The sequence below is a fragment of the Mytilus edulis genome, chromosome 4 (assembly GCF_963676685.1).
Source record: "Mytilus edulis chromosome 4, xbMytEdul2.2, whole genome shotgun sequence".
Classification (NCBI taxonomy): Eukaryota; Metazoa; Mollusca; class Bivalvia; order Mytilida; family Mytilidae; genus Mytilus; species Mytilus edulis.
Window position 1 is genome coordinate 48,031,582 of NC_092347.1, and position 16,943 is coordinate 48,048,524.

The window sequence follows — 16,943 nt, forward strand, 5'->3', positions numbered from 1 at the left end:
TAATCATTAAATATCTCACACACCTCCTCCTGTTTTGTAATTAAAACATTATTTTCAGAGAGGACAGTTTCCTTTTGGTGTACATTTCCCTTATTTGTAAGAAAAGGTTTCACTGTTGGCCAGAAATCTTTCGACTTCGGGCCTCCAGCACACCTCTCTACAAAATATTGGTTAATGGATTTATTTTTTAGTTTTGTAACATAATTGCGTTGCCGCCTATATGTCTCCCAGTTCTTACTACCACTGAATTTTTGAAATTTATTATACAACTTTTTTTTCTTATAAATGGCACTTTTAAGCTCTGCATTCATATATGGTACTTGATTAGGAAAATTTTTCCTTTCCTTAAAAGGTGCGTGTTTGTCAGCTACCTCAATGAAACTTTTGCTAAAATTATCATATGCTGTATTTACATTATCAAATTCAGATATATCAAAATGCTGATTTTCTAAATCATTTAAAAAATTTGAAGCATCAAAATTCTTAAAGCTTCTGCATATCTTCTTTTTTGGTAAAATTTTAGGTAAATCACAATTTAACTGCACAGATATAAAGTTGTGCACATCACTAATTCCAGTGCCAAAATTACATATCTTTTTAAAATCACAGTCATGATTCATTAAAATCAAATCTAAAAGGGTTGCTTTAGCAATTTTTGTAAAACATGTAGCTTTCTTAATAATGTTCTTTAAATTAAAAATATCACAGATTTCTCTTATCATTGCACTCTTATCACAGTTAAGCATGTTATAATTAAAATCACCAATAAAAATATAGTTGTCATATTTTGATATAATTTTGTCTATAGTTTTGGTACAGTCTGTACTGAACTGGTCATCTGACATACTAGGAGGTTTATATATCCCACAGAAGAACCATTTTTTGTAAATTTGTAAATCAGGCCATGCATTAGTATTCTTCCGATTTCTTGTTTGAATTGTTTAACACTAAGTCTTGTCATTAGGGGTGACCCATCTAATAGAGCTGACGATTTGGTGTGAATTTCCTTATTATTGAAGGCTCATGATACAGTGACATATTGTTGTTAACTTCTAGATCATTTTGTTTCTGGTGGAGGGTTGTCTTATTTGCAATCATACAAACTCTTTATTTGTATATCACAGTTTCTCTTAGAATTGCTTATATTTTATACATTTTCGTCTGTTTACAGAAATTATTGAATATAAGACAAGTATGGCAGAGGCTTTATGTCAAATATTCTGATACCAGTATACAACATCGACAACGGTCCTCTTCAAGACACTGAAGTGGAAATTTTATTTTGAATCGGAGGCAACTCAAATTTACTGAGGCTGTCTTGTCTACTCTAAATGCTGTGTACTGAGTGGTGAAACAGCAAACATCAATTTTCAAGCCATTGGTTTGACCAAGCTTGAGATTGTTACAAAAACCTTTGAGACACAAGGCAAGCACATTACCTTAAGGTGGATGGGGTAATTGACACTGGGATGCTCTTTCCCAAATTGCATTTTTCAAAATACTTGCACAACCTTATTTTTGGCCAAATTTCTATGTCCTTTTAGAGTACTCACACAACCTTGTTCTAGACAAAATTTCTATGTCCTTTTAAGAATACTTGCACAACCTTGTTCTAGGCAAAATTTCTATGTCCTTTTAGAATACTTGCACAACCTTGGTCTAGACAAAATTTCTATGTCCTTTTTAGAATACTTGCACAACCTTGTTCTAGGCAAAATTTCTATGTCCTTTTAGAATACTTGCACAACCTTGGTCTAGACAAAATTTCTATGTCCTTTTAGAATACTTGCACAACCTTGGTCTAGATAAAATGTCTAGGACTAAGGGCCCTCTTAGAATACTCTCAGAACCTTTCTTTTGGCAGAATGTCTAGGTCTTGACACCTAGTTTTAAATATTCTTTTCAACCTTTTAAGACCTTGACTTTTGTCTAATGATTATTAATTTCTTTTTTAATTCTACATCTTTAATTATACCCTACTCTTAATTTAATCATATTTATTTATAGTGGATTAGGCAACAAATTTTGCAACTTATATTAATCCCTTTCCACTTTGCAGGTGCCAGTGCTGCCTTGTAGCGGCATAGGCCTACTCTTTTTTGAAATCTATAAGGGTGTCTTTAACGTGCAAGAGATATGGCTCTCTCTTAACACGGATCAGCCATTTATCGTCCCCTTCCGACGGACTACTCTTATACTCTTACGTTACTTGAAAATTAAAGGCAATGTGTTGTGTACAATTTGATCTGTGAACGACATATCCGCTTATTATGACATTGAAATTAAATTATTTGGATATAAAACATTTTCAGACATATCTCCATGAACACTTAATTTGGGAATCTTTGTCAGATTTTTTTTTTTAAGTTCAAAACTGGTATATTATAATTATTTTACATTGTCATTTCAGGGCTTTTTGTAGCTGACTATGGGGTATGTGCTATGTTCATTGTTGAAGGGCATATGATGACCTATAGTTGTTAATTTCTGTGTCATTTTGGTCTCTTATGGACAGTTGTCTCAATTGCAATCATACCACATCCTTTTTTTTAATTTATATTATTAATAAAATTGAGAATGGAAATAGGGAATGTGACTAAGAGACAACAACCGGAAACCAAATAGCAGAAAACATAATACATAATTTGGATTTAAAGTGGTAAAATCACAGCCGTCAAATCATGCATCCTGTCATTGTTTTCATTACAAACAATCATTTTCATAATGCTTATCTCTTCATACTGTTATTTTTGAAGTCACAAAATTTGTAAGAACCCTGCCACTTTCTGAATGTATCTGTCCCAAGACAAGAGCCTGTAATTCAGTGGTTGTAGTTTGTTGCTGTTTAATATTATATCTGTTTTACATTTATAGTGTTTATCAAGCCATAAGTTTTCTTGTTTGAATTGTCATTTTTTGGCGTTTTATAGCTTGGTATGCTATGTGTTTTGGCACTTGCTCCTTGTTGAATGTAATATGGCTACCTATGGTTTCAAGCCATCTACTCTCTTAAAAATTTGTCTCTGGTGGAGAGTTATCTTACCACATCTAATTATTTTTATATTGATAAGGAAATCAAGAGAGAAACATTAAATCTAATATATCAACAAAAAACTTTTATTATTTTAACAACTAACAATCGACAGAATGTCTGACATGAAAATTGACAACATATTCTGCATTAGTTCTTTGAACACTAATGGCAAATGGCTCACTTGGATGAAATGTAAATGCAACAAGTCTTCGTGCAGCAGGCGGAGGGTTTCGACCCACAACACCTGCATGGATCCTAAACTTCAGAAGTCCGGAATCTCTAGCATAAAACCTGAAGTGATAAAATCTAAATTACAAATAATGCCAATAAAATATAAAAGTTTTAAATAATATCCATTTTACAATACAGTAATCAAAATAACAAAAGCAGAAATACAATGGACCATAATCTTGTTTTTATGGTAGATATTTTGTTCGAATTTGAATGCCTAATTTTTTTTTTATGTCTGTTATGCTGTACTTGATTACCCTGGTATATTAAAATTTCTTACATCATTGGTTCTGGATTATTCAAATAAAATTATCATGTTCCCTCTAATCAATCTGTTTTTTGAAAGTGAAACAAAAATCTGTCTACAGATATCAACAAAAGCATGATATGTTACTGTTCTGTGAAGAATAAGTACTATAATGATTGCATTTAGATTATGTGTTTATCTGGTAATTTCTGTGTAAAAATAAATGAATCTCTTTGTATTTCAAACTTGGACTATATTATTATCATTTGCTATTTTCTTCACTTTCAAAAGAGTTGGTATCTATCCATTTTATTTTCATGTTATATAAATTTTAGTTTTAAGAATTTGATTCTTCAGCAGAATACTTTTAATTTTATTGCATATTAAACATATATAATAAGATCATTTGTTTGAATAAGATGTGGTTTTGTTCAGATATTGTAGGAAGTCTATTTATTAGTTATAATATTTATAATGTGAAAGATTTATTTTCTTCAGAACAACAAGTTCTATTCACCTGTTCCCAAATCTCCTTCATACATGTACAATGTAGTAGGAAAATTATTCTCAGTGGCGGATCCAGGGTGGGGGGTTCCGGGGGTTGGAAAAAAAACCCTTTTTTGGTCGATCAATGCATTTGAATGGAGACATGTGGTTCGAACCCCCCCCCCCCCCCCCCCCCTTTTTGTCCTGGGTTAGGAACCCCCCTGGATCTGCCCCTGATTCTATCAATACATTTATTTTTTTAATCTATATAATTTACATTATATGACATGATAAAATTTACAACACTCATCTTATAATCTCTGTAGTCGAATGGTATTCACAAATGAAACATCCAATATACTGAAGAGGCCTCAGTTGCCAAATGGTCTAAATAGTTCTACTACTATAATCACTAGCTAGTCAACACTGAGGTTGTGAGTTAGAAACCAGCTCAAAAGAGTGAACCCGACTCCAATCTTAACTGACTAGAACTTTTAATTTTTCTATCAAAGGTCAGTGGCTTTATCCAGACACCTAGCTTCCGACACCAATAACCAGGGCACAGATTTTTATGACCGCAGTGGCCTAACCCTGAACAGTTGGGGCAAATTTTGTCACAATATTCAAGCTTGATACTGTCTGTATTTGGATTATAATAAAATTTTTGACATAATTTAGGATTTTGACACAAAATAAATTAAATGTGGTCAAAGATCTTACAAATCTATTGCACAATACTGTGCAATTGAAGATTTCTTCTTGAAACTTTTCAAATATCGAAATTTGAAAAATTTTGAAAAAAAATAAATGAATCACTTAAAAAAATTGTAAAAAAAAAGTCCCCACCTACTTATTGACCCCCCCTTTTTGGAGCAATAAACCCAAAACTTAATCCCAGCCTTTCCTTAAAGTAGGGAACCTTGCATTACAATTTTAGAGAGATCCATACACTTACATGTAAGGTGGTACCTAAAACTACAGGGAGATAACTCTGTAAAATCAGCTAAACGTTTAAATTACGTTGTATTGTTTAGGAAATATTAAGATTTCAATAACTAAAATAAGTGTTTGTCAAACTGCTATATGTCCAATGAAATTTTTCTGAGAAAACACTTGGTTCAAGTTTTTTGAAATTCTTATATTTTTGTCAAAGGGTTAAAGTAAATATTTTGACAAGTTTAATGAAAATTAATGAGCTAAATTAATTTTAGTCAAGATGTTGGGTACGACCTTAAACACAAGTTATTGTCTGTTAACTAGAAACATGCTTCTTTTTAGCCCCTAATTCCTACATGTTTTGGGCATTTAACCAAAAACTCAATCCCAGCCTTCCCTTTGTTATATGGAACATGGTGGTACAATTTCAGAGAGATCCATACAATTACACACAAGTTATTGTCTGGAAACTAGAGATATGCTTGTTTTGGTATCCTTTTTGGCCCTTAATTCCTAAACTGTTGGCCCCATAACCCCTAAATGTATCCTAACGTTTTACTTGTGGTTTTAAACATTGTGGTACAATTTCAGAGCAATAGAAATACTTATACACAAGTTATTATCCTGAATATAGAAAAATGCATGTTTTGGACCCCTTTTTCCTAAACAGTTGCTACCATCATCCCCAAATTCAATCCCAACTTTCCTTTTGTGGTACAATTGTATTGAACCTTTTGAAGAAATTTATAAAGATCTATTCACTATAACTAAAGTTATTGTCCAGAAACCAATGTGTCTTCGGACGACGCCACAGAAGACAACAATTACGATATAATACCATTATACAATCCCCTTAAATTTGCTTGCGGTCGTGACAAAATGGGGCACAACACCCAAATAAGTAATACAAGATTAGATCCCCAAAAAATTAAAGACTTTAAATAACCCCAATGAAATTGGTTAAAAAGATCTTATTGAAGATTTCTTGCTATTGTGCAATGCCTATTAGACAACTCAGTGCTTTTTGGTAATATTGTGCTTTTGCACAATACTTAGTTTATCTGTTATAGGTAAAATACCACCATTATTATCTTTGTAAAGGAGTATGTTCGATGAGGTCCAAAAATGGCCCCCTTTTTTAGCGTAAATTTCAAATTCAGATTTATCGACCAATATCACGAAAAATTATAGCTGATACATTGACTAGCTAGGATATAAACCATTTTGTTGAAAAGTTAAGGTTTCTGCGTTTCATTATGATGTCACAAGTTGTACTCAAAATGATTTTTCACGAAAAAATCAATGAAAATGGGTAAATTACCAAAGATAACTGGACAGGAAATGTAGAGCGCATACGTCGACAACAAAGATCTTTTAAAACAATGTTTGTGAAGACATTTCACATGTCTTATTTGAATCTTAAGCTTGTCGAAGCCTGCACTCTATGTTTCCTGTTCCTTTATTTGGTTGAAATCTAGCTGATTTTGTCAAAATTCACCAAAATCCCTTATCTTGACCTTTTTTGGATGTAAAAATCAATGTGTTAGAATTAAACTTTAAAACCAGATGCTCCGCAGGGCGTAGCTTTATACGACCGCAGAGGTTGAACCCTGAACGGTAAGGGCAAGTATGGACACAACATTCAAGCTGGATTCAGCTCTAAATTTGGATTGTGATTAAATAGTTGACACAGCATACAGTGGTTTCTGACACAGAATGAATGTGTTCTTAAAATAACTTAAAATTTTTGTTTTCTCTTAGAGCAATTCACTATGCTGTTGAATATTAATCCTCTCAAAAAAATGTTTGAAGAAATTTTCTTTTTATTTATGAAATTTCAAATGAGAAAAATTGAACCCAATTTTTTTAATCACATCCCCCTTTCCCTTATTCCAAAACTAATCTCAATTAAAATTTCTAATGGAGTTTGCAACACTAACATGACTAACTACTCATTTAAATACATCATAAAATATTAAGATGTAAAAAAAACTGCTTGTTATCACTGAATGGTAAAGATTATTTTAATTTATCAGTTGGTAGTAAAAAGTGAATATACATTGTATATTGTATATAACAAAGATATAAGTTGATTCTGGACAAAGAAAGATAACTCCAATTAAAAAAAATCTTGCTATTGCACAATATTGTGCAATTAGATATTTCTTGCTTACTATTCTGGACAAAGAAAGATAACTCTAATTATTTTTTTTTAGATATTTCACAATATTGTGCAATTAGATATTTCTTGCCATTGTGCAATACTGTGCAATTGAAAAGACTTGCTATTGCACAATACTTAATATAATAATTTTAGATCCTGATTTGGACCAACTTGAAAACTGGGCCCATAATCAAAAATCTAAGTACATGTTTGGATTCAGCATATCAAAGAACCCCAAGATTTCAATTTTTGTTAAAATCAAACTAAGTTTAATTTTGGACCCTTTGGACTTTAATGTAGACCAATTTGAAAACAGGACCAAAAATGAAGAATCTACATACACAGTTAGATTTGGCATATCAAAGAACACCATTTATTAAATTTTTGATGAAATCAAACAAAGTTTAATTTTGGACCCCAATTTGGACCAACTTGAAAACTGGGCCAATAATCAAAAATCTAAGTACATTTTTAGATTCAGCATATCAAAGAACCCAACCGATTCATTTTTTGTCAAAATCAAACTAAGTTTAATTTTGGACCCTTTGGATCTTAATGTAGACCAATTTGAAAACGGGACCAAAAGTTAAGAATCTACATACACAGTTAGATTCAGCTTATCAAAAAACCCCAATTATTCAATTTTGATGAAATCAAACAAAATTTAATTTAGGACCCTTTGGGCCCCTTTATTCTGTTGGAACCAAAACTCCCAAAATCAATACCAACCTTCCTTTTATGGTCATAAACCTTGTATTTAAATTTCATAGATTTCTATTAACTTATACTAAAGTTATGGTGCGAAAACCAAGAAAAATGCTTATTTGGGTCCCTTTTTGGCCCCTAATTCCTAAACTGTTGGGACCTAAACTCCCAAAATCAATACCAACCTTCCTTTTGTGGTCATAAACATTGTCTATAAATTTCATTAATTTCTGTTTCCTTAAACTTAAGTTTTTGTGCAAAAACCAAGAATAATGCTTATTTGGGCCCTTTTTTGGCCCTTAATTCCTAAACTGTTGAAACCAAAACTCCCAAAATCAATCCCAACCTTTCTTTTGTGGTCATAAACCTTGTGTCAAAATTTCATAGATTTCTATTAACTTAAACTAAAGTTATAATGCGAAAACCAAGAAAATGCTTATTTTGGCCCTTTTTGGCCCCTAATTCCTAAAATGTTGGGACCAAAACTCCCAAAATCAATACCAACCTTCCTTTTGTGGTTATAAACCTTGTGTTAAAATTTCATAGATTCTATTCACTTTTACTAAAGTTAGAGTGCGAAAACTAAAAGTATTAGGACGACGACGACGCCAACGTGATAGCAATATACTACGAAAATTTTTTCAAATTTTGCGGTCGTGTAAAAACCAGTTCTGTTTAACTTTCTAACCTGTCTTTAAGGCAATTTAAAACATTTATTGTCTTTTAACTATGAACTTTAAAATTGGGGCCAATTATGGCCCTTACCGAACTCACTCATTTGCATTTTTCGAAAATTGTGTGGAATTTATCTTTGTTTCAAAAAAGAAATACTTTTTTTTATCTTGTCCAGTACAATAGATTTTCTTTTCATTTCATTGCATATAATATAATTGGGGAATGGTTGATGCCCCGCTTGCAAATTATATACATTTAAATAGAGACACAACTGAAGAACGATAAAAGTGACGCTACCCAACTTCAAACTTGATCTTTATTTTTTTTTGTTAGTAGCATTGTGAATAAGTCATAACATTTGATTTAGGCAAACTCAAGTTAGAGAATGGAAACTAATTTTGGGATGTACAGACATACATGTACAGATGGAGGTACAGATGGACAAGGGTTAAACTTAATGCCCCCATCTATTACGGGGTGGGCATAAAAATAAAGGTGCTTCAAATTTTGAAGAACATAAATTTTAACACATGTTATTGTGATGGAACTAGAAAATGCTTGTTTTTAAACCCTTTTTGGTCCTTATGTCATAATGTTTAATGCAATTATCCCATTATTCAATCTTTAAGCCTTCCCTTTGTGGACTTGTATGGTACATTGTAGTACAATTTCTGAGAGATCCATTCTTTTTACTTTATACACACATGTTAGTTACAAGAAACTACAAAAATGCTTGTTTTTGGCCCGTAGTTTCTGTTGGTACCCCCAAAATCAATCCCAACCTTCCTTTTGTGGTAGTGAACCTTCTAAAAAATTTCATAGAGATCCATTCACTTAAACTAAATTTTTGTGCCGAAACCAAATGTGTTTTTGGACACCAATGATGACAACATGATAGCATTATATATTGTAAACGAAAAATATTTGTGGTTGTAAAAAAATAGCGCTGTTGTTCAAATTTTAAACATGCATTTTAAATTCTTTACCACTAACCTTATAGGATGATCACCACAAGCTTTAGGCCGTTCCATCATGGACACCCACTTGTCATCATAGCTGAACAATGCTAAATCTAGATAAGGACTACTACTGTATGACTGAGAACTGATAGGTAACTGTGCTAGCAAACGCCTAACTGCTTCTGTTTGACCTCCAAATTTTGCATTAATAATTGTTTGCTTAAATCTTTGCTGCATTTGTCGTGCATATATATTACTAGATGGAGAACATGTAAATTGTGCCTGTTTGTCAAGTGTGGCATTTCTGAACATATCACAATTACTTTCAAACAGTTCCAGAAGTTGTTCTGATGTGTTTTCAAAGACAGCTGTGATTTCTGTTGTGATCATGTTATAAACAACGAAAAAAGAAGGCTGAGAATTGGGATCTGAAATTCTAAGAGTCACAACATCTTCACTAGCGTATTTTATAAGTAAGTGATTTTCATCCAGAAGTTGCATTTTCCACATCCTAAGTTCATTGAATTGTTCAAAAAATTGATAAAACTTTCGAAGAGCAAAAGGTGTTCCGTCAAAAACTGCTCTTTTATACAGGAATACAAGAAATCTATGTTTTAATGAATTAATACTCTTCTCACTATACGGTCGATGAACCTGACCTTCGTTATGTTGCCGAGGAATCGGAGTCTCACTATATGGACGATGAACCTGACCGTCACTATAAGAACGATAAACTTGACCTGTAGAGTTGTCTAGACCTAAATGATAATACAGTTGATCATCTTCACAACAAAATCTTCCTATACATCTTACATCAGTAAATCTCCCAGATGGATCAACTTGGAAAATATGAATTGTTTGTTGTTGAACAGAGAGTACTGCTAATGTGTCTTTGTACAAATATAAGCCCTGATTGTGTGACAGAAAAATCTTATCACATTTGAAATGTCTTGTGTCACATAAATGTCCTGTTTCAAGTTCTACTAAATGTAGTGAGTAATCTTCAAGAGGTGACTTAGCATTTGGTGTGACAGCTTCATTATTTCTATAAATATCATAGAAATGAGGGTGAGGTTCCTCAGGAATATAAGTAGCCGAACCTACAATAACATACTTTCCGTCATCAGTAAAAAGACTACATTCACGATTTAAATGTTCACCATTTGTTGATACATGTGTTGCATGTTTAAGTTTGAAAAAACATTCAAACAAACAGTTACGGACTTTTCTGTAGGTATTTTTATTGTCAATGAATGTGTGCAAACCTTGTTCTTCACTTTCTCCAATATATTCACCTCTAACCCCTTGTAATAAATGTTCTGCTGAAGAAGATCCCTGAAATGTGTAGATTTCAATTGATGTCTGATCAAAAGAAAATGCAATAAAGCATTTACCATCAGGAGAAAATTTACGTAAAAAACAAGGAGGTTTCTCTATATTTGCAACAGTACAGTTTGGAAATATATTTGTGTATAATTTTCTGGCCACATTGAATTGTGTACCACTCTTTGATACATGGGTTTCTCTCTGAAAAAGTCTATACACAATATTTTGATTCGGTATTTTTCTTGGTTTGAGATCCAATTCATCATTGCAACACTTCTTTGTTTTAAAGCCATTCATTATTTGTCCCCTCAATCATATTCCTGAAATATAAAATAAACACATATAGGTAAAATATATCTTATCCTGATTTCAACGTCTGGTTATTTAGGTTTAAATTTGTCTTTAAGGCAAAAAAATGCGAAATGTGTCTATGGGTACCTCAAATTTGACAACACTGGTTTATTTTGGTTTGAATACTATCTAAATTTTGTCAATGAATAAAATATTGAGTTCAAACAAATTAATGAAGAGTTTAATGTTTATTCTTGATGCAGAAATTTTATATTAATTTTACTTCCATGGTCATGATAACTTCTGATATTTTTCTTCTTATCTTAATGATCTATGTCAAGATATATTACATACATCATATGCATGTACATCTTAAATTGAACTGTCATAGTATATATATGTATTGATATAATAAAAACTCTTCCCATTTTGTGTGTACAGTTTACATCGTTTGACATTCTTTGTAAGAATCTGGAAATCAACAAATATTTTTTTTAAAAGCGCCATTATATATTTTTCAAAAGAAATATTAGTTGGAAGTGCATTTCAATTTTACAGGCAGAGAAAAGAAACAGTTGATAATGATTATTTTTGTGTACAAAATTTCAACTTATCATATGTTTGGGGGTCACAGTTCAATGGGTGCACTTGTGGATTGTGTGGATTAATTTTATTTTTCACAGTAACAGAAAAAATATTGCATTTATTTTTCATATATAGCAGTGCATTGCTTTTAAAGCAGTTCCATAAAGTTTCAATGTGAACTTCTAGAGAGAAAGTGAGAAACATTAAAAAATTGCAAAGGGAGATAATTAGTGATAGCCTTACTGAGCTTTTGAGTTGTTGATCAAATTAATTATTTCTTTTGAGTTGTTGATCAAATTAATTATTTCTTTCCCAAGAAAGTTATTATGTAGGTAGTAAAAATACAATGTCCATATCAACAAATCATACCTATTTTTTCATCATTTATGTATTTAAACATCTGAGAAATAGGATGAAATGTGTTGGATTCAAACTTATTTTTGACAAATTATTAACCTTACCCTAGTCAAATAAACAGCTATTGTCAAAGTACACAATTATAATGACACAGATACAAAGTTTTCAATAAGTAGGCAAAACTTCTCTGGTTTTTTTTTATTCACAATTCTAAATCAACCTCTAAGTGAAAATTATTTCCTTATTTTCACTCCTTGATCGGCTATTTTTTTTAAGTGCATGCTCAGGAGGTGTCCTTCAGCTGGCCCCTAAACAAATATGCATACTAGTTCAGTGATAATGGACGTCATACTAAACTCCGAATTATACACAAGAAACTAAAATTAATCAAAGAGCAGATTGTTCTGAGGGATACAATTGCCATTGCTTTCATTGATACATGTATTAGTATTATTTTCAAAATTAATTCAACTGCACGTGTAAAATACTCGTAAAATGTCATTTACGTAATCTGAATAGTTATTCAACTTTAAAAATAGCCAATCCTCGATACAAGTGTATGAACAATGTACTTATTGTGTTTTATTTTTGTACTATCAATTCCATGTTGACTTTCCACAGCAGTCACTGAGAGTGAGAGAGTATATTTCACTTCATACCTTATCACCTATTTTCATACGTGAATTCTAGGTGGAACCCCATTCCTAACGCTTTAAATATTTAATTTCCTTTGGGTCAGTGGGCATGACTCTTTTCCGTACACATTCCTATGTTAAAATTGCGATCGGTTTTAATACAATATTGATGGACAGAACAAGTTAATTTTTCATGACCTATCATCGTTCGACGAAAGTTACTTACGGAAGGGAGACAACTCGAAGCGATAATATGGAAGACTCCATTTTGGCTGAAGGGGTGTTCTAATAACACCTTTACATTTATGGTCTACATTTATTTTAATTAAAATGATGCATATGATTTAAAATTATGCAACAACAATAACTCTCAATAGCAGACAGACATAGAAAGGATCTCGTGAGTTTCAAATTAATCAATGAAATGGGGAATCCATAGCAACCATTCAATCTGATACCCCTTCAAGTCATGAAAACTATACGCATGCGCATAATTACCTTAACAAACCATAGACTTGTGATTTGTAGCAAGGACGTATATTAAATGTTAATTAAACGACCTCCATTTCTTTATGGAAGTACAATATCAAATATCAGTTTTATAACGGTGACATATAAGAAAACTTCACTTCAGTTCTTATATGACAGAAATAAGATTTATCGATAGGAATTCAGAGAACTCTTGCATGTTATCAACAAAACTGGGGAATTCCCTCCGACGCGTTTCTAAATTTATAAAAACACTAAATATAAATACTGCTTAATTTTGATTTTCCGTGTTGTAAAAACCACACATACAAGTCAAGGGAAATATCGAAACATGAAGATTATGAGAAGAAATTATAGGACAGTTGTTTAAATTCAATCCTTTTGTTTTTTATACCATTTAAAGCAAGACAATCTCAAGAATCTGAGATGTTCCTTGATGTTTAGAATAAAACGGTTGACGTGAGGGCATGGGCCAGAGTCAATGGTAAAAGTCTACAGATTACTTCAAAGCAATTGTATCCCAAAATTCATATCAGACTTACAAAGGCCAGAGGCTCCTGACTTAGGACAGGCGCAAAATTGCGGCCAGGTTAAACATATTTTTTTTAGATTTTGTTGCTTCGCATTACGGTGTGGAGCTATTAGTTTCAGTAGACATACACGTCATCTTGAAATAATTACTAATCACTGATTGGTTACTTTATGATGCGGCTGAGAATCAGCAACAGCCATTGGTTTAAATGAGATAAAGAATTACAGACTTTTCTCATTCAGGATAAGTCATTTAAAGCCTGAAAACTAACTAAGAGTATATCAGTTCCGATCATCTGTCATTAATTCATGTTCATTTTACTATGCATATACATGTATTGCACACTGAAATTCAATATTGAAATAACAATTATCAATACATGTTTATTTGCTTTGTCAATCTGCAATATGCACGATTTGTTTTGGTAAACAATGTTCCTATACAACGTTTTCAAAAAAGCATAATCTGTATTTTATAACTTCTCCTAATCTAGACACCCCTCCAGAGAGGCACACTCATAACGCACACTCTTAAAGTAAATCTAATTTATATCAATCAACTATCTAAAAATACCACATGCACACAAATTACATAAAATTAGGATAGAGCGAAGCAGTCCACAGCTTTTAAGAAAGCTAAAACTTGTATATTAGTACTTTTGTGGGTATTTCCTGTCAGGCAAGTTGCACTCATTGAAATGCTGCTAAATATAACAAAGACTTAGGTTAAAGGATATTTTTTATTTATACTAGATAACAGCAAAAATGTGTAACCCATTGTATGCAGAATAATCTTCTCAAATTATGACAAATGTGTTAATCTGTATACCTAAAACAGATGTTTTAAAGATCCTATTCCATTTGAAGTTTTAGTTTACACCAAAAAAACAGTGGTAAAATCATGCTACTCTTCTTTACTTTCTTTTTTATGACCTGAACAATTACGCTTTTATCTATCATGCCTATATGAAGTTTGAGTTTACATGGTTACTCTGTGAATTATATATTATGCATACATGTATAGCTAGTTCATTCTAAAATCCCTATATTGGTCTTGTATGATTAACAACATGAACAAAATATGTTCATGAAACAAAACTGTATGTTTTTCATGATTTGTTTTGCATAAAAGACTGAATTTATTTGTATATAGTTATTCAGAGAGTATCAGAGGAGATAATTTAACATCCAACATTTTAAGACTTTATGTTCGCTTCAGAATGTAATAAAATATGACAAAAAGAAAATTGTCAGGTGAAATGTGTGAGTATTTAATTTATTATTGAAGAAGTCACATAGATGTATGTTGCCATGGATGAAATGTTTATCTTCTTAACCTTTGAAAGTCATCAGTGACCCAACGAATCGCCAATAGACTAGGAAATGCTGTACAAGTATTATATCATCTTGTGATACTTGACAAGCCAATCAAACTAAAGCAGATTTTCGTTTGACTTTTTAACGTAAAATTTACTCTCTGGGCCAGAATTGAAAAATATATTGGTTTGCCCAAACCATATCCAAAGGTACACACAGTGGGCTAGGTAGGTAGGCATTTTTCTTTTTTTATTTTAAGGCAAAGAGAAATTGAAGTGTTAGATGTTTTTTAGTCTTAATGTCTATCTGATTAAAAAATAATCACAGCAGGACAATAAAAGATTTTGAGTAGGCAGCTATTTTCTGGGTAGGTAAGGTTAGGGCAAGTAAAAATATTCTTTTTTATACCCTGTACACTGCAGTGACTGAGTGTGATACAAGAATTATCTTTTAATGCAAGAAATAGATCTATACATGTATAAACAGACCACAACTATAAGAAAAAATATTATCAGGGAGCTACCTTTTGATTTTTTAGGGGGAGGAGTCTAGGATGAAATTTGAAGAAAAAAAAATAGACAGGACAGGAGTTTTAAGTTCAATTAAAAGTTTAACATAAAAGACATGATGACAATTCATAATTTATAAATGTAAAAAATAGTCAGGACCCAATAGAGTGAAAAATAAAAATGCAGGACCAAGTTACACTTAAATAAAAAAAAAACAGGACAATATTTTTTTTGACTCCGGGTCTGTTCGCGCCCATTCAAGTTCACCCCCTTTCACGTTCTCACCCAATTGTTATTGGTTTTGTGTTTAACAACATTGTAATCAAGTTTTGACAACATTGTTAAACACAAAGTGTATTCCTGTAAGTATATTTGTTGTCATTGTCTCAAAATAAAGTTCATGAGTGACGAGACGATGTTTTTTTCTGTGTTGAATAAATCTTAATCATGCCAGTTTTGGTTAGTGTATTGCTATAACTTTATTTCATTGTTTCAAAATGATTATGAAGTGAGATTCTGACAACCTTTTTTGTTGTGTTGAATAAATTTTAATTATGTTTTGGTTAGTGTATTACTATAACTTTATTTCGTTGCTTCAAAATGAAGTGAGATTCTGACAACTTTTGTTGTTGTGTTGAATAAATTTTAATTATGTTTTGGTTAGTGTATTGCTATAACTTTTGTTTCATTGCTTCAGATCAAAGGATCCAAGCTGTTAAAACAATTATCTTTTGTCTTTTTCATTTAAAAATGTCCAATGTTTTACTTATACCAAGTTATGTCATGTATGTACTTACATCAAAGCAATTTAAAACAGCAATCAAAATTTTCTAATTATTCAACTGGAATTTGATTTAAAATCGGGTGCAAACGTGTAGGGTGCGAACTTGCAAGGTTCGAATGTGTAGGGTGCGGAAGTGTATTGGGCGCAAACGAACCTGATGCCATTTTTTTATCCTACCCTCCCCCCTCCTAAATAAAAATCAAGACCAATGGTGGCTCCATTATTATTTTTTAATTATTATAATTACAAATTCTTAGAGAATACATGGAAGGGTGCTCTTCTGTTTCCTGTTCAATCAAAATAAAGGATTTATTTTGTCATGTTGTTTTATATTTACAGCAAAAATAATTTATGCCATCATGAAATTTTGTTTTTGATATAACTGATCAATGCTTGAATGCTTGTACAAATATGTCATTATAGAATAATCCTTAACTCGTCAGTCTTACATAAAATAAAACCTACACATAAGAAGGGTGCAAAAGATAATAAAACAGCATAGGAATGTCTTCTTTTTGTCAGTTTTGAATAAAAATGCAAGTCTGCTCTGTTGCATATTTTTTTAGAAAGAAAACTCAAGAGGTGTTCCGAAATATTTCTTTACCATATTCTGTCATATATATTTTTTTTAATTTTATGACATATAATACATTTTTTTCTAGTTTTATTTAAGTTAATATTA

General features: G+C 31.7%; 1 protein-coding gene across 2 annotated transcripts; it reads right to left on the reverse strand.

Moving 5' to 3' along the window:
- Positions 1–3,101: 3,101 nt before the first annotated feature.
- Positions 3,102–16,847, reverse strand: LOC139519847 (DET1 homolog). 2 transcript variants are annotated; one of them, XM_071312123.1, is made up of 3 exons: positions 16,727–16,847; positions 9,472–11,083; positions 3,102–3,325 (listed from the first exon to the last, which is right to left on the reverse strand). In XM_071312123.1, the coding sequence occupies exons 2-3, from the start codon at positions 11,058–11,060 to the stop codon at positions 3,133–3,135; spliced, it is 1,782 nt and encodes a 593-aa protein (XP_071168224.1). In that variant the 5' UTR covers positions 11,061–11,083; positions 16,727–16,847; the 3' UTR covers positions 3,102–3,132. The 2 variants fall into 2 exon arrangements, with proteins under 2 accessions (XP_071168224.1, XP_071168225.1); XM_071312124.1 differs by having other exon boundaries at positions 16,711–16,831.
- Positions 16,848–16,943: the final 96 nt, after the last annotated feature.